This window comes from Neofelis nebulosa, chromosome 1 (assembly GCF_028018385.1).
Source record: "Neofelis nebulosa isolate mNeoNeb1 chromosome 1, mNeoNeb1.pri, whole genome shotgun sequence".
Taxonomy (NCBI): Eukaryota; Metazoa; Chordata; class Mammalia; order Carnivora; family Felidae; genus Neofelis; species Neofelis nebulosa.
Window position 1 is genome coordinate 43070301 of NC_080782.1, and position 18400 is coordinate 43088700.

An 18400-nucleotide genomic window follows, 5' to 3' on the forward strand; every position below is an offset into this window, starting at 1 on the left:
GTCATTTCTCCATTATCTCTCCAGTAAAGGCTCCATAAAGGATTTGGCCTGTCTGCTTTTATGTTTCATCTGAGTGCTTCTTTTAACTTTCATCTCTGAGTGCTTCCTTTGTACCTTAAGTAGTCTCATCGACTTCTTGCTTTTGATTTATTTAAGGATCCTTTTGTAATGGACTTAGTGTTCCTTTTAAAAGATGCATCTGAAATTATTTCCATTTAATTTCAGTTCTCACTTAACTGTTGACTTTGAACTTTTCTGTTTTACTTATTGGGTAACTTTCAGTTTAATTTGAAAAAAGAAAACAAAAGCACCTTTTTCTTGGGTACCAATTAGCCATGAAGGGTTGTACTTTTAATACCTGGTTTCCTTGCTCCTTAGAAGAGCTGGCTTAGAGTCCTAGCTTTGTTACTTTCTAATTTTGTATTTTAAGAAAATTTACCTCCCTAAGTTTTGGTAGGAATAATAATAATACCCAACTTAATAGTGTTGTTTTTAAGGTCGGGAAAGTGTTTTCTAAACTTTAAGATCCTAGTCAGTGTTCATATTTCTATCTGGCCCACTCCCCCACCCCCACCAGTATAGTCAGGTCCTTGTCAGATATCCCCATCACTTTGTCTCATGATGTGATCAGTTCATCTTTGTAAGTCTGGGAGAAACCAGTGTTATCAGAATCCTTGCTTGCTGCCTTGAGTTCCAGTTTGACCTGTTGACTTGTATTTTAGGCTTTTTGGGATTTTACTGAACATTGTACATTCTCATGTTTCAATCTTCTGCCACTTTGGAATCCTAAAGTACCAGAGCTGGGAAGAACTCATAAATAGCTAAATTCAGCTTCTTCATTTTATAGATGGGGCAGCAAGACCTAAAAAGTGGAAAGTATTTGCTCAAAACTATACAGATCTGGGATTCCAGCTCACAGTTTCATATGCCAAGATCAGTGCCCTTTCAGAGTCTGATCTATTTTATCTATCTGTCTCCTGTGTGACTGAGCAAGTAAGCTACATTGGTGAAACTGTGATTCAGATGAGGGTGACCCTAACTAAGTCTTGGGGTCAAGAGAGGAGTCTTTCTGGTACCCTTTTACAGGGGGGGAAAAAATCATCATACATGTATGTCCATGCGGTCTCATGCCATTTATCTCTGCTTGTCTTCCCCTTCCTGGCTTACTCATCCTCAGAACTCTAAGCTCTCTGCACTGACTGCTGTGGTTCCGGACATCCCAGGTTTCCGCAAGATCCTCCCCCGCTCAGATTACATCATCATCCCCAAGAGCAGCCTACAGGAGGATCGGAACTGCCCTCAGCTAGAGCTTTGTGTGGCCCAGAACCAGATATCCCCTAAAGGGCCATCTCTTGTGTCCAGTGCTGCCCCGGAGGCAGTGCCCAGCCATGCAGGCATGGCAGAGCAGTGCCTGGCTGTGGAGGCCCTAGCTGAGGAGGTGGGAGCCCTTGCCCAGCCAGGTGCTGTACAAGAGATCGCTACCTCAGAGATCCTCAGCCAGGATGTGCTCCTGGAGGAGGCTTCCCTGGAGGTAGGAGAGAGCCACCAACCGTACCAGACAAGCCTGGTGATTGAAGAGACCTTAGTGAACGGCTCACCAGACCTCCCCACCGGAAGCCTGGCTGTGCCCCACCCCCAGGTTGGGGAGAGCATGTCAGTGGTAACTGTCATGAGGGTAAGTGACTTTGGTACTGATGTCTCTTTTGCTTTATCTGAAATTCCTACAAAGGCAGTAAGTGCCATGCAGTGGTAATTAAGAGTACTGGTGTGGACTTCTAGTAGGACTACAGTCCTCTTGAACCTTTTTGCCCCTGGGCTTACTCTAAAGTTCTCTTCAGTTTCTTAGGCACTCTTACCAACTCCTCTTGCCCATGATAGCTAGGGTTTTCTTCACATGAGATAGTCCAGAGGTACATTAACAGCATTTAAATGATATGGGCTATCCATGAATCGAAGCCAGGATCTGTCAAGCTGTTAGGATTTTATGTTCCCTGAAGATTGTTTTGGCAAACACAATAGTACCTTGAACTGTTGAGGAGAGTTTTCAGATGGTCTTCCTGGGCATAGAGTGTGTAGGAAAAAGGAAGCTCTACTTAAGGCCAGATCAATAGGACTTACAGTTCAGAGGAGTCTCTCCAGTGGCATAAGTGTCATGCCCAGCTGAGGGGAAAGAGCAGCTTCAGTGATCCCACTGTGTGGCTCCCCCCTATTACCCTGGGTAGTGTGGCATCCTTAGAGAGTAGGAGTTCTGCTTAGGCTGAGAGGAATGTAGGATGGCCTACATGTATGAGAGGAGAGCAGGTACCCCCTTGCGGAGGAATCTGTGGTAGGCCTAAGTCCATTTTGTTTGTTGCCTCAGTGCTATTTATGATAATGAAGCATGCCACCTGCCTGCTTAAGGCAGATTGATAGGGTGTTAAGAACATGTGACAGGATCAGAAGAGTTGGATTCTTTCACTAAGTGCTTATGTGATTTTAGGAATCCTAAGTCTGTTAGAACCTCAGTTTTCTCATCTGTGAAATGAGGATAGCACATTCTCTGCAGTAACAGTTTTCTCTTTATTCTAAATTAAAGTTTTGAGATGATCATAGATTCGTTTTTTTGGGCAAGCACATTGTTGTTATTGGACTTGATCAGTCTTTCAGTGTCGTGGGTGGCCCTGGGTGTTTGTTCTTTATTCCATCTCAGTAAAACCGTCCTTCTCTCCATGTGCCCACAGGATCCCAGTGAGAGTAGCTCCTCTGCGCCAGCCACGCAGTTCATCATGTTGCCTCTTCCTGCCTACTCAGTTGTGGAGAACCCCACCTCCATCAAACTGGTCAGTATGTGGGGAGCTGATGGAGATTAGCGCTCCATAAGAATTCTCTTCCAGGTAGTTTTGTAAAAGTCCTAGTAACGTTAAGACAGTAGTACCACTGGCAAACTCAAATTATCTGGTCCAGGTATTTACTGGGCAGAGGGGTATGGGGAGGGTCTGTGAATGGGGTGCTGTAGGACCCTTAAACTCCTCAAGTTACATACGAACTTTTCTTCTTAGGAGCATTTACCTAGGATAGGTTCAGTACCTCTTTCCAAATTCTCAGAAGCATACATGATATAGAAAAATTGAGGGGCCACTGATCTGATTCAATCTTATTACTGTGCCGATTAGAAAAAAGGGCCAGAGAAGAGAAAGGACTTGTTCTCCTAAGTATTCAAAACCACTGGGCTGCAAAACAAGCCAGAACCAGGACCCTAGTCTTTTGATTCTCAGTTAATGTTATTTTCCATCACATACTGCAGCATATGGGCTGAGATTTAGCCCTAAATATTTCATGTTTTTTTATGCTATTGTAATGTTATTCCAAAGCTTTTTTCTTTCTTTTTTTTTTTTTTTAAAAGTTTACCTATTTATTTTGAGAGAGACAGCGAGAGTGAGGGAGGAGCAGAGAGAAGGAGAGAGAGAATCCCAAGCAGGCTCTGTGCTGTCAGCACAGAGCCCAACGTGGGGTTCAAGCTCACAAAACTGCAAGATCATGACCTGAGCCGAAATCAAGAGTCAGACACTTAACTGACTGAGCCACCCAGGCACTCCAAAACTGTTTTCAGTATCTGATTGTTCACTACTAGTATATGATAATATAATTGATTTTTTTGTATATTAAATTTGTATTTTGCAACTTTGTTAAACTCATGTTTCCTGGTAGCCTTTTTGTAGTCTCTGTTGCATTTTCTACATAGATGATCATGTTGTCTGTGAATAAGGACAGTTTTATTTCCTCCTTTCTGATCTGGATTCCTTATTTCTTATCACCCTGTCTAGGATCTCCAGTACAATTGAATAGAAATTGTGAGAGCAGATATCTTTGTCTTGTTCCTTGTCTTAGGAGGAAAGCATTCAGTCTTTCACCACTAGGTGTAATATTAGTTACAGGTTTTTCAAAGATACCCTAATCAAATTTAAGAAGTTCTCTTATATTCCTAATTTGCTGGGAGCTTTTATCAGGAATGGATGTTGGATTGTGTCAAATGTTTTTCCTATGTTTGTTGAGATGGTTGTAGGAATTTTCTTTTTTAGTTTGTTAACGTGGTTAATTTCATTGTTTTTCAAATGTTAAACCAACCCTACATTCCTGGAATAAACCCCACTTGGCATTGAGGTGTTATTCTTCCAGCATATTGTTGGATTTGTTTTGCTGAAGTTTTGCGCAGAAATTTTGTGTCTATATTCACGAAGGATGTTGGTCTCTAATTTTCTTGTATATTGCTTATCTGGCTTTAGTATCAGGGTAATGCTTACCTAATAGAGCTAGGAAGTACTTTTTCCTCTTCATTTTTCTAGAAGAGTTTGTATAGTATTGGCATTATTTCTTCTTTAAACATTTGGTAATTGCTGGTGAAGTCATTCTGGACCTGGAGACTTCTTTGTGGGAAGATTTTTAACTGCAAGTCCAATTTTTAAAATATGTATAGGACTATTTCGATTATTTTTTTAAATGTTTGTTTATTTTGATAGCGCGTCCATGAGTGGGGAAGAGGGGCAGAGAGAGAGAGAGGAAGAGAGAGAATCCCAAACAGGCCCCATGCTCAGTGCAGAGTCTGATTTGGGCTCTGAGATCATGACCTGAGCGGAAATCAAGAGTCAGATGCTCACCCGACTGAGCCACCCAGGCACCCCTAAATTATCTGTTTTTGAGTGAGCTTTGGTAGTTTGTCTTTCAGGGAATTTGTTCATCTCATATAAGTTGTGAAATTTATTGATGTAAAATTGTTCGAAACATTCCTTTATTTTTTTTTTTAAACTGTGGTAAAGTAGGCATAACATAAAATTTATCATTTTATCCATTTTTAAGGGTATAATTCGGTGTCATTAAGTATATTGACATTGTTGTGGAGTCATTACCAGTATCTATTTCCAGAAGTTTCATCATCCCAAACAGAAACCTTGTACCTATTAAACTATAACTCTCCTTTCTTCCCTCCCACGACCCCTGGTAACCTCCGTTTTACTTTCTGTCTCTGAATTTGCATGGTTTAGGTACCTCATATAATTGGAGTCATGCAAATATTGTCCTCATGGTCTCTCCTTTTTTCACTTAGCATAATGTTGTCAAGGTTCACCTATCTTATACTGTGTATCAGAATTTCATTCTTTTTTATGGCTGAATGATATTCCATTGTGTGTATACGCTATATTTTCTTTATCCATTCTTAAACATTGATGGACATCTAGTGTGTTTTCACCTTTCCGCTGTTGTGAATATTGCTCCTATGAACTTTAGTGGATAAGTGTCTGCTTGAGTCCTTGATTTCAGTTGTTTTGGGTATATACCTAAGAGTGGAATTGCTGGATCATGTGGTAATTCTGTGTTCAAAATGCTGAAGAATGCTTATCCTTCTAATATCTATAGATTCTACTGCTTTTACTTCTCTCATCGCTGGTAGCATAAATTTGGGTCTCTCTCTCTCTCTCTCCGCCCGGCCTCCCCCCCCCCCAAGCCTGACTAGAGGTTATCAATTTTATTGACTTTCAAAGAACCAGCTTTTAGTTTCATTGATTTTCTCTATTGTTTTTTCTATGTTCTGTTTCGCTGATTTTTGCCCAGGTCTTTATTATCTTTCTTCTTACTTTGGGCTTCATTTATTCTTTTTTAGTTTCTTTTTTTTTTTTTTTTTTTTTTTTTTAATTTTTTTTTCAACGTTTTTTATTTATTTTTGGGACAGAGAGAGACAGAGCATGAACGGGGGAGGGGCAGAGAGAGAGGGAGACACAGAATTGGAAACAGGCTCCAGGCTCCGAGCCATCAGCCCAGAGCCTGACGCGGGGCTCGAACTCACGGACCGCGAGATCGTGACCTGGCTGAAGTCGGACGCTTAACCGACTGCGCCACCCAGGCGCCCCTTTTTTAGTTTCTTAAGATAGAAGCTGAGGTCATTGATTTGAGACCTTTTTTTTCTAATATAGGTGCTTAGTGCTATAAGTTTCCCTCTAAGACTACTTTAGTGGCATCCCACAAATTTTGATATACTTTCATTTTCATTTTGTTCAAAATACTTCTAACTTATTCTTTGACCCAGAAGTTACTTAAAAGTTTTTTTAATGTTTATTTATTTTTGAGACAGAGACAGAGCATGAGCGGGGGAGGGGCAGAGAAAGGGCGACACAGAATCTGAAGCAGGCTCCAGGCTCCGAGCTGTCAACACAGAGCCCGACGCGGGGCTCAAACTCGCCAACTGCGAGATCATGACCTGAGCCGAAGTCAGACGCTCAACCGACTGAGCGACCCAGGTGCCCTGACCCAGAAGTTATTTAAAAGTATATTATTTGCTTTCCAAATACTTGGGAGTTTTCAGATATCTTGTCTTTTATTGATTTCTGATTTCATTCCATTATAGTCAGAACTTTGTAGTTTGTAAGACCTGAATCCTTTTAAATTTATTGAGATTTATTTTATGGCCCAGGTTATGGTTTGTCTTGATAAATGTTCTGTGTGCACTTGAAAAAGAATGCGTATTTTGCTTTTGAGTGGAATATTATACACATATCAGATTAGGTCACGTTGATTGATAGTATTCAACTCTTACATCCTTAATGATTTTCTGTTGCCTTGTTTTATCAGTTATTAAGAAAAGACATCCACCTATCACTATAAATAGTATTTATTTCTTTTTCCATCTTTATTAATTTTTGTGTCATATGTTGACTCTTTTTTTTATTAAGTACTTAAACCTTTAGGATTGTTATGTCTTCTTGGTAAATTGACCCCTTCATCATTATGAAATGACCTTCTTTATCTCTGGCAATATTGTCTGCTATGAAATTTACTTTTTTTTAATGTTTATTTTGAGAGAGAGAGAGTGTGTGTGTGCACACATGAGCAGTGGTGGGTAGGGAGGAAGAGGGGGAGAGAGAGAATCCCAAGCAGGCCCCACACTGTCAGCGTGAAGCCTGACAGAGGGCTCGATCTCAGGAACCATGAGGTCATGACCTGAGCTGAAATCAAGAGTCAGATGCTTAACTGAGCCACTCAGATGCCTTGTCAGTCTGAAATTTGAATATTGAGCTTTCTTTGCATTGTTGTTATTAGCAAGTTTTATCTTTTTCCAGCATTTTACTTTTAACCTATTTATCTTGTATTTAAAGTACTTTTTTTTTTTGCAGCAGTATATAGTTTGGCTCTAAGAGCAAGACTTTATGACAACCTTCTATTTTTTAATTGTGGTATTTGGGCCATATACATTTAATGTGATTAATTATATAAGTTTAAATTTGTCATTTTACTGTTTTTTTATTCTGTTGTATTTTGCTTTATTTTGAATTGGATGTTTTTGATGAATCCATTTTGTCTCCTTTATTGGCTTACTAGCCGTTAACTTTGTATTAGTTATTATGGTGGCTTTTTAGGATTAATATTGTACATTTTAACTTATCACGGTCTATCTTCTAAAACCTTGGATAAACAATATATTTTTAGATGAGAAAGTTGTATCTTAAACAGGAACAACCCCTGCAACCCAATTCAAAGGCCTGAGCCTTTGCTCTCCTGGAAATTGTTATTCTCTCATAATTTAATAAGTGTCAGCCAGACTCTTCCAGAAAAGCTTTTATAGATAATACTTAAGAATGAAACACCAGCCTTGAAAACTAGCATTTTTTCCCTAAAGTTCTTTCTATAAGCTGCTGTTTAGGAGTCTTTCCAAGTTCATGGGAATTTATTTATAGAACTGACCTAACTTAAATTTTTACTCTGCTTTCTGGTGGTATTCAGAATGAATATTCTGTATGGAGCCACAGTCGGAGTGAAGATCAGAGAAGTTTTATATCCCAGTAATAATAATTTCTCACAAACCTATAGAATCTTCTACGGTTTACTGAGTGACATGTTTCCTTATTTCTTACCTCATTTGTTTTTCAAGAGATATCCATGAAACAGGAAGAATAGGAAGGGCGGGTGATTTTACAGAAGAGGGGATAAGGTGACTTACCCCCATGTCATCCCGTGTGTCAGTAGTGGAGTTGGAACTTGAAACCCGACCTCTTTCCCTCTTACCACACTACTTCACCCTCAACCTTGACTTGCTACTATTAGAATCACCTTTTCCCTAGGCATTCTGGCACAGGTAGCCTAGTGGCAGCTTGGTGTTTCTCCAAGGGAGGTTTTTGCTTTTTGGCCAGGCTAGGAAAAATGGGATTAATATCTGAGTAAACATCTGTAAGACACAACAAATCTGACAGGAAAATGTCTCCTTTGCGGCATTAATCAAGAAATGGAGCTTGGCTAATTTCTATTTGTAGCCGAAAATAAAAACCCATTGTAATCATTGTGTTCAAAGGGAAATCATTGGAGATGGTGAGAGCCAGTAGCTGAATATATTCGTATGCCGATAATTAAATTCAGTTGCATATCAAAGGACTTGATTTCTGTTGAAATTCCCTTTTTTTTTTTTTAAGTGGCCATACTCTATTTTTATATCTCTGAACCCTAAGTCCTAGGTTCTCTGATTTTTAACTAACAGGAATTGAAGAGGAAGCAAATTCTTCGAAGTATTTAGGGCTGTAGTGTGCAGCCAAGTGCGTGGAAGGAATCTAGGACCAAGAATCAAAGACCTCTGGGTTCTAAGTCTAGGTGTGCCCTAGATTCACTATACAACTTGAGGTAAAGCATTTAACTGCTCTGAACCTCAGTAGTTACAAATATCTACTTCATAGAATTGCGGAAAGTGTTAAATGAGATATTGGTAAAGCGTTCAGCGCTGTGTGGTGCTTCATTAATTAGTAGCAGTTATTGCTGTGTCTATTCTTCTGATACCTGTGTAATCCTAGGCAGCTGTCTTTCCTCATTTGAACCCAGTTTCTTTTCTTCATTTCTCAAAAGTGAACTAATTGTATCTTAGAACCTTTCCAATTCTGACCTTTTAAGATACCACGAATTGGCTATTCTTCTACAAACTGGTATCCTCCTGGCAGTTTTGTGCTTATAATGGTCTTCAGGATCTGAGAGGGCTTGCACTGTGGTGTTGATTCTGACCCACTCTTTTCCTTACAGACCACTACATACACCCGCCGGGGCCATGGGACATGCACCAGCCCAGGTTGCTCCTTTACCTATGTCACCAGGCACAAACCACCTAAGTGCCCTATCTGTGGTAACTTCCTAGGAGGGAAGTGGATCCCGAAGGTAAGGTCCATTGGCCATTGCTGCTTTGGAAACCCCATAAAGTAGGCTCCCTGTTCCCCTTTAGAGCAAAGGACTTAAAAAATAAATATTTGTTTTTACTTTCTGACTATACAAGTAAGTCATTTTCATAAAATGTCATCCATAATCTTACACCATCCAAAGAAAAGTCATTATTAACATTTTGTTGTATCTTCTTCTAGTCTTTTTTCTGTGAATACACAAGTTCTGTAGCTTGACCTTTTTTTTTTTTTACTTCACATATCATGCCATTAAATATTCAAGACCATTATCTTTAATTGCTTTATAACTTCCTATGAATGACTACACTATGTCAGTTTATTCATTTCCTGTTAAATTTTTAACAATCTACCCTCCACACTGACTGCTTACTCAGATGCGTAGCTCACATCTGCTCACTTTTTAGCTCAAAGTCCTTTCAGTATCCTATAGCTGCTATTAAAAGTAAAGGTCCTTAACCAGATATCTAGGTCTTTCATAGTTAACCCTCCAAATGTATACTTCTGTCTCTGTTTCTAAGTAATTGATGCTTGATAAATAAATGAGCATCAGAGCTATGCCCCTGTGAAGTTCAGTTCAACACATTGCTTTGTTACTTGTTTTATACTTCACATTGACTATATAAATCATACATAACTTGTCACATTTTTGTATGAGACTGTAAATCGTTTAGGGTCAAAAGAACTAGAATCGTCCGGGATGGGATATAGAGGAGATGGTCTTGAAGGATCAGTGGAATTTGGGTAGGTAGAAAAGGAAAGAGAGAGCATTGTTTTTGTGACAATAACTTAGGCTAGGTTTGTGTTTGTTAGGTGTCTAGCTCAGCAGGGTCCACATTTATCTGTAGAGAGAAAACTTCTATAGTGCCATACCTTTTAAGTTCCTTGGGGGCAGTTTCCATAGAACATCTCTGAAAAATACTGGGATGGTGACTTTTGCCCTCTGGCTGAATGTTGAGAGTCCAGGGCATCACTAATTCCAGGAGACAGAATAAGTTAATACTTAAAAATACACTTCTGGGGGTGCCTGGCTGGCTCATTTGGGAGAGCATGAGACTCTTGATCTCGGGGTCGTGAGTTTGAGCCCTACATTGGGGGTGGAGACCATATATGTATGTACATACATACATAAATACATAAGTAAACGCATAAATACATAAACTTTTAAAGGGAAAGAAAGAAAGAGGCATTTGATCTCTGTACCGGATTTCTGGCACTGAGTTCCTAAAACCCTAGAAATTTCCAGTGTTAGGAGAGAGAAGAGTGTCTTTGGGAGGATAAGAAAAAAAAGTACACTTCTGGAGTCTGCTTTTCTCTGTTTGAACTTCTGTCTCTCAAGGATTTTGGCTATATAATCTTGGGCAAGTCATTTTATGTCTATTCTTGATTTGGTTTTTCTTTCATTTGTAAATGGAGATTAACAATAGTGCCTACCTCATTAGGGTTTTTGGATGGATCAAATGAGATTATCCCTGTAAAGTGGATGGTGCATTCCTAGTATAGATTAAATCCTCAGCAAGAGGTCACTGCTATCATTATTGGCAGTAATAGAATTACAGTCTCTATTACTGCTTTTTACACTATCAGTTCTCAGGGCAGGAAGGGCCCAGTGCTTGTGTGTTTCAGATTTTGTTGAGTTTCTTGTGCTCACCATCTGTCTTGTGCTGCTGTGCAGCCATTCAGTTTCCTCCCATCCTAATTATCCTCCCCAAAATGTACTTCCTCATCTGCAGTAGGGAGATTGAATAGGGTAGTTGGACTCCTCCTTGACCCTTCTTCACAGATGCACAGCAGGTTTGTCACATGACCTTATTTCTGATGCTTTTTTATGGAAGAGTCTAACTCATCCTGTAGCCTTGTCTCCTTCAGGTTCTGTTTTTAGTTTGGCTTTCTTTTTTTCTTTTTCATTTATGTCTTTTTCCCTCCTTTGATTGAAATAACTTGAGCCATGGTTCTCTTTCTGAGAGCAAATTCACATTGTGAAATCAAATTTTTTTTATTAGCTACTTGTCCCCCATCTTTTAAAAAAAATTTTTTTTTAATGGTTATTTTTGAGAGAGAGAGACAGAGACAGAGTGCGAGCAGGGGAGGAGCAGAGAGAAAGGGAGACTCAGAATCTGAAGCAGGTTTCAGGCTCTGAACCATCAGTACAGAGCCTGATGCAGGGCTCAAACCCACGAACTGTGAAATCACGACCTGAGTCGAAGTTGGACGCTTAACTGATTGAGCCACCCAGGCGCCCATAGGTACTTGTCCCCCATGTTGATTTGTTAAGTCAGATTCTTTTCTCCAGAGGTTTTTATAGAATTGCCATGTAAAGAGTAAATACTGTGATTTCAGAATTTCATAGGATCAGAGTGAGTGAGTGTAAGAAGAAAAAGGGTAACATTTTAGCATCAGTGCACTTGGAATTTTAGGGAAAAAAGTGACTTTGGTCATCAGGCAGTTCAATTCCAAGTCTCTAGTTGAGGAAAGATAGATTCAAGAGAAGTGACTTGTTAAGTTCATGTAGCTAATTATGTCAGTGCTTTTCCACTAAATCACACTTCTCAGGCATTGCTATGCTGTTTAGCTGCAGAATTTTAAGATTTCTGGAGTTCTGATTTTTGAAGCTGCAAGTATAAATAGTTTCTAAAAGCTCCAAATGTGTTCATGCCTGTCAGGAAATGACTCACCTTTTCTTGTATTGTTCCAGAGTTTCATACTGGCTAAAATTAGCCCAAGAAACGTTTGGCACAGTTCCCAATGAGTTGGATGGAACAAAAGATAGTATATAAAGCTCTGTAGCCCAAGGCCTCACTCCTTTGGCTCTCTGATGGTGGTAATTGAGGTCTCTGAGCAGGCAACTGGTGGTATTTACCTTCTATCTGGAAAGAAAGTGAAATCTTAAAAGGGTAGGCTGAGTTAAGGAAATGTGAGCTCATTAGCTAGTTATTTTGCTCTGATTCCTTAAATTATTCAGTCTCCCTGAAGAGAATTTTTATCTGCAACAGCCTACTTAGTGGGCAGTGTTTTGCTCAGAGATTTCATTGCAGAGATTTAGCTTGTCTCCTGTTTTTCTACCAACTTTTCCCTCTCCAGCAGTCAGTAAGCTCAGTGCAGTTTACTAGGAATTTTTCTCTGTATTTAACTTGTCTTCACGGACTTATTAAAGTCTAATAAGTCTAATAAAGTCACGCTTACTGTGTGTTAGAATCGGAGAATGCTTTACAGGAGATTTCTTAGGTCATCTATGTTGGTTCTTAACCAGAGGCAGTGTGCTGCCCAGGCCCCTTTGGAAGTGGAAGGGGTTTTGGTAGTCTGTGACTGGGAGAGAATACTAAACGGTAATAACATCAGCCACAGATGCTAGACTTCTGCAGCATGCAGGGGAATCCTGCACCATGAATTGAGCCCCCCGAAAGACTGTTGTACTGCTGTTGACGAATGGTGAGAGGCCGACCCTCTTGTTTCATGGTAGCAAAGTGAGAGAGTTCAGGTGAAGGTTGTCTGAGGTGACATAAGTCATTAGATGTGGAGCACAACCTAGATAGAACCCAGCTTCTATGTTTATATCGCTTCATTTATAGCACTTTTCACTATTCACATGGAGTTAAAAGAACCTTCCTGAGACAACCACGGTTTTAAAAAAATTGCTTGTGTATGTAGGTAAATGTATGTGTATGTATGTATGTGTGTGTATAAATAATAGTATATTTCCACAGCATAAAAGCTAAGGCACCAAGGAATTTTTCAAGTAGGCTGACCTGAAATAGTGGCTGGGATTTATAGTGAGTTTGAATATTTTCTAGTAAGTAATTAATATACATATGAGTTAATTTGACTGAGTGAGAAGTTTGTGGCGTGTGTGTAAGCCAGCCTTAAGGCTCACCTGAAAGAATCTGGGACAAAAGATAGAGTTTTCCCTAACAGAATTGGAATTTTTGAGGCTCATCATGTGAGATGTGACTGCATTGGGATAAAGGGAACACCAAGATAAAGAGCTTGGGACTTCTGGGCCCAAATATGGCAACGTATCAGCTTCTTTCTAGACCTAGAGAAGCAGGCTTTGAACAAAGGTCAGGTTCAAAATGCCAGCTTCATTTGCTGAAACCTAAAGAGGCTATCAATAAGAAATTTGTTAGAACAGCTGTATGCTAACCTGGGTGTTGAATATTGTAGTGAAGGGGACCTGAAGTCTGAAGACTTGGATTCTGGCCAGCTTTGTCTTGACACCTGACATTAGCCTGTTCCTGCCTCTGGGTCTCAGTTTCCTAGTCTGTTGCCCATACGTTGTTGTTGTGAGGAACGAACGAGAAAAGATTTGTGATGTGTTGTCCACTGTAAAATGCCAAATGCCTACAGGCATTCTTATTTTTTTTAGGAAAAGCCAGCCAAAGTCAAAGTGGAATTGGCTCCTGGTGTCTCCTCCAAAGGTTCGGTGGTTAAAAGAAATCAGCAGCCTGTCACCACTGAGCAAAACTCCTCTAAGGAAAATGCCTCCAAACTGACTCTGGAGAACTCAGAAGCTGTAAGCCAGCTCCTAAGTGTAGCTCCTCCGAGAGAAGTGGGTGAGGAGAATGAGTGGGAGGAAGTGATCATCTCAGATGCCCATGTTTTGGTCAAGGAAGCTCCTGGGAATCGTGGTACGGCAGCCACGAAGACGCCGGTGGCCAAGAATGGTGTGCCTCCTGAGGTCTCTCTGGGGACAACTGAGAATGATGACAGTCCAGGACCAGACATACCACCACCAGCTGAGAGGACCAGCACCTCCAGTCCTCTCCCTGCTCCCAAAAAGCCTGCAGGGTAAATGTGTTTATATGTTATAGGATTGTTTTTAGAATAGCAGTTTGGGAAATGTTCCTTGTTTTGTTTTATGTCGTTATTAGCATTACTGAGAGAGGCAGCAGAGCCCAATTAATGTTTCCTATTTTAGAGATATGGAAACTAAGGCCCAGAGCCACAGAATGATTTGCCTTTCCTCTTACACTCTGCTGTCTGTGCGTTGCTGGCATGTTCCTGTGCATCCCTTCTTGTCATTTTCCCAGAAGCACTTGCTAGGATCCTGTTGGTACAGCCTGAGGCCAGTGTTAGAAGCTAGTATCCAATCCTGGATAGTAGATTTGGAAAGAGAAGCCTTATTAAGGTATAGAAAGATTCTTGTCCTGGTGATCAGAGAATTCAGTTCTGGTTGTAATCTGTCTCTGACTTCTGTTTGACCTTGTGCATAGTCACCTCATGCCCGTTCTTTCCTCTGAAAAATCTTGAGTTGGATATTAGAAAAATCTAATCCTTAATGGCTGACCTCATAGACTTTAGATTGTGTGTGAAGCATGCATAGCCCAGTGCATTGCAGATAGGAGGTGGTCCATAAATATGGGCTATTTTTCCTCCCCATGCCCTCCCTAAAGGCTTGACTGCATTTTTCATGTGGCCCCTTCCCAGAGGCAGTTGTGGTCTTGTAACTAAAGGCCCTTATTTGTTTATATTAGTGGTTCTCAATGGAGAGCAGTTTGTCCCCAGGGGACATTGTGGCAATGTTTAGAGACATTTTTGGTTGTTAACAACTGTGGGGGAGAAGGGTGCTGCAGGCATCTAGTTGGTAGAGGCCAGAGATACTGCTAAACATTCACAGGACAGGCTCCTACAAAGAATTACCCAGCCCAAAATGTCAATAGTGCCAAGGCTTAGAAATTCTGGTTTCTATTATTTGATTTAAAATTGTTTATTGTTGACTAGGAGATATATGCACATGATTCAGACTCAAAGGGTATAAGGAATATACACTGAAAAAAATCTCTTCTAGTCTATCCTTAAGTCATCCATTTCCGTTTTCCAGACAGTTTTCTCAAATTTCTGTTTTCAGAGATAATTTTAGACATATACTACAAATATGTGTATGTGTATATATATTTTTTCCTATCTTTTTTTATACAAATGGTAGCATAACTTATGTATCTCTATATCTTGCCTGTTTTTATTTATAGTATACTTTGGGATGGTTCTGTATCTTTAGAGCATGAAGCTGTGTAGTTTTGACTGTTCGTTTTAGGCAAGCGTGTCACTCGACAAGAGCCTTCTGTGATGTAGGCTCTGTGCTCAGCATTGGAGCTACAAGAAAATGTGGATTTTGTTCTGCGGGTGTTTTAGCCTCCCTCATCTGGGAGACTGATATACTTTAAATACTAATTAGAGGCAGATCAGATATTATAACTACACTAGCTGTTTGTATTCCTCACAGTGGGCACTATTTTGTATTTATCTTCGTAATGACCCCTGAAATATCTACCCTGAGTTTTCTACACTATCCTTCTGCTAAAATGCTATTTGGAGATTGTGCTTTGGTTTCTTCCACTTGGTCCAGAATTTTTAGGTTTCCCTTCTTTTTTTTTTTTTTTTTTTTTTTTTTTTTCTCCAGAGTTGACCCGCTCACCCCTGGGCTCAGAGCCCCTGAGCTTAAGGGCAAAGCTCGGGGCAAGCCCTCATTACTGGCTGCGGCAAGACCCATGAGAGCAATTCTCCCAGCCCCATCTAATGTGGGCCGAGGCAACAGCATGGGACTGTCCAGGGCCAGGCAGGCCTTTCCCCTGAGTGGTAAGGGCTGGGACAAACCCGGGAGCGGGGAGCTGTCAGATAGGAAGGGGACAGCAGTGGGGTTGTTGAGAATGGAGATGAGAGAATGAGGGGGACTCTGAATGCATTTAAGTCACCAGTTTGACTTCTGATTGTCTCAGATAAAACCCCCTCTGTGAGGACTTGTGGCCTGAAGCCAAGCACGCTGAAGCAGCTGGGCCAGCCGATCCAACAGTCATCACACAGCAGCGAAGTGAAGGTAAGACCCGTTCTTCAGAGGTAGGGCATCCTGGGGACAGGCCTGCTGCTCCGAGAACAGGGCTTCTATTTAGTGTCTCAGAGCCATAGGCAGAAGCCTATTACATTGGAAAGTGACCTCTGGAATGAAGTTGAGCATGAATGAGTTACTTATTTTTACTTACTTTTTTTCTTATTATAAAACGAATGCATGTTTAAACTTTTGACTTGGAAATAATTTTTTTAAGTTTATTTATTTTGTGAGAGAGTGTGCAGAAGGGATAGAAAGAGAAGGACAGAGAGAGAGGGGGAGAGAGAGAATCCCAAGCAGGCTCTGCACCCTCAGCAAGGAGTCCGATGTAAGGCTCTAACTCATGAACTGTGAGATCATGACCTGAGTTGAAGTTGGGTACTTAACCCACTGAGCCACCCAGGCGTCCCTTAATTTAGAAACAATTTAAAATTTAGGAAAATAATTGCAAGAGTGAAGACAGTACAAAGAAAGTACCCATGTACTTTTCACTCATAGTTGCTTATTGGTAAGGTATCACCCATTTTGTTTCATCATTTGTGCTCATGTATGTTTCTAAAGTACATGTAATTTAAGGGAAAGTTACATGGCCTTTTGCTTCTTAATATTTCAGTGTGCATTTTCTAAGAATAAGGATATTCTGTTACTGAAACATTGATACAATACTTCAGTCTGTCATTTGTATTCCAGTTTCGACAATTTTACCCAGTTATGTTCTTTATAGCGTTTTTGCACTCCAGTACAGGGTTCATTGTAGGATTAGATACTGAATTTAGTTGTCTTGTTTCTTTAGCCTCTTGAAAAAATGAACGCGCGGTTGTTGTAGAAAATACAGAGAATTCAGTAAGGCAGAAAGAAAGTCAGTCTCTTGTAATCCTGCCACCCAGAACTAACTGCTATTGGCATTCTGTGCCCATTCAGCCTCTGAGGCTTTTCCTAGGTTTGTGGGCATTTTTTTAATATAATTTTTTAAAACCAAAAATCATGGCTCTTCACGTTCTAGTTTGTAGCCAGTACAGTCCATTCATATTGATGATAGAGGTTTTTTTTGGTTTTTTATCCATATGTGACCAGAATAGTTACTATCAAAATTCCCTAAATGAGCATTTTTTTACTAGACCTCTTTTTTTGGGCCATGACCCTCAATAACACATTTTTACATCACAGCCCAGTAGACATCCATACCTGTATACATAAAAAGAATAAGGAAGCTATGCCCTTACTATATGTGGTTATTTTGGTATTTTCCATTTTGCAAATGGAAATGGTTTCAACTCATTAAATTAATTTCATGACCTGTCAGTGGATTTTGTGGCCTGTAGTTCAAAAACCCTGTTAGACCAAAATGGAATAGGAAACTCGGGCTGCCTTCTCCCTTGCAGGGTGCTCTGCCAGGCAACTCCCTTTGTTCCAAATTTGCCCCAAATAGAGTATCAACTGGCTTTTACTTTGAAGGCTGATCTGTCACCCAGATGTGGTGTCAGCACTGGATGCATGTGTGATTTAGATCTAGAAGGATCTAGTCTGCTTTTCTGCTTTGTAGATTTCCAGCCTTTAGAGTCCCTTTACTTGGGTAAACTCCCGGTCTTCTCTGTAAATAGTTTCCTTTTGACTGGTAACATTGGGTATTTGTTAAAAGTTGCAAGTCCTTTTGCTAGTCTTAGGCCAGTTAAGTTACATGAAATTATATGTTCTGAATATCAACTTAAATTCAGTATTACAGAATAATTACTAATGCTGTCTTTATCTTTTTTTTCTTTAATAGTATAGAACATTTGAAAAGTTCATAGATAGTGGTGAAAGGGGAAAAAGTCACGATCTTCCTCTCAACCTGTGACATTTTAGTGAACAATCTTTTCGAGTTCTTTCTATGCCAACATTACTCAACCACATATTTGTGTGGTATATGACTATTATAAGTTTTTCCCACTTGGTAGCAGTTGTAAATCTGATTGACAGTGTTTCTGGTATGCAGTGTTAGAAGCTGCACAGAAGAATGTGGCAACCCTAGGCTTGAAAATGACATTTAAACTTTTGGCGGGCTGGTGACTGCTGACTAGCATCCTAGAGCTCACATGGAGTGTGGCTCTACAAATTCCCTGGGAAACTATTTCCTCAAGCTCTTTCAGGACACAGGCCCTCAGGAGTGTGAGGTTTTATAGAAAAGCACTAAATCACTGGTTCTGATCCACAGCTAACAAATGGCCCGGGCAGTCGGACGTCACAAGTAAAAGTTGTAGAAGTCAAGCCTGATCTGTTTCCTCCATACAAGTACAGCTGCACTGTAACGCTGGTAAGTGTGGCCAGGTGATGGGTTGACAAGGACATGGGTTTTGGTTTTAGGTGGAGGGCGAGTAGAAGTCTGAGGGAGGTGGGGAGTGGTAGTTAGGAGTGAGAGTAGGGT

At 40.3% G+C, this 18400-nt stretch overlaps 1 protein-coding gene across 6 annotated transcripts in view; it reads left to right on the plus strand.

Moving 5' to 3' along the window:
• Nucleotides 1-18400, plus strand: part of HMGXB3 (HMG-box containing 3) — a 48238-nt gene that overhangs the window by 6940 nt on the left and 22898 nt on the right. For 3 of the 6 annotated variants that reach the window (XM_058719892.1, XM_058719900.1, XM_058719907.1), the window contains 7 exons: nt 1178-1675; nt 2721-2819; nt 9028-9159; nt 13540-13961; nt 15574-15749; nt 15890-15987; nt 18191-18289. In XM_058719892.1, the coding sequence (XP_058575875.1) occupies nt 1178-1675; nt 2721-2819; nt 9028-9159; nt 13540-13961; nt 15574-15749; nt 15890-15987; nt 18191-18289 (1524 nt within the window). The remainder of the gene's footprint in view (nt 1-1177; nt 1676-2720; nt 2820-9027; nt 9160-13539; nt 13962-15573; nt 15750-15889; nt 15988-18190; nt 18290-18400) is intronic. The other 3 variants (XM_058719917.1, XM_058719924.1, XM_058719931.1) reach the window with 3 other exon arrangements.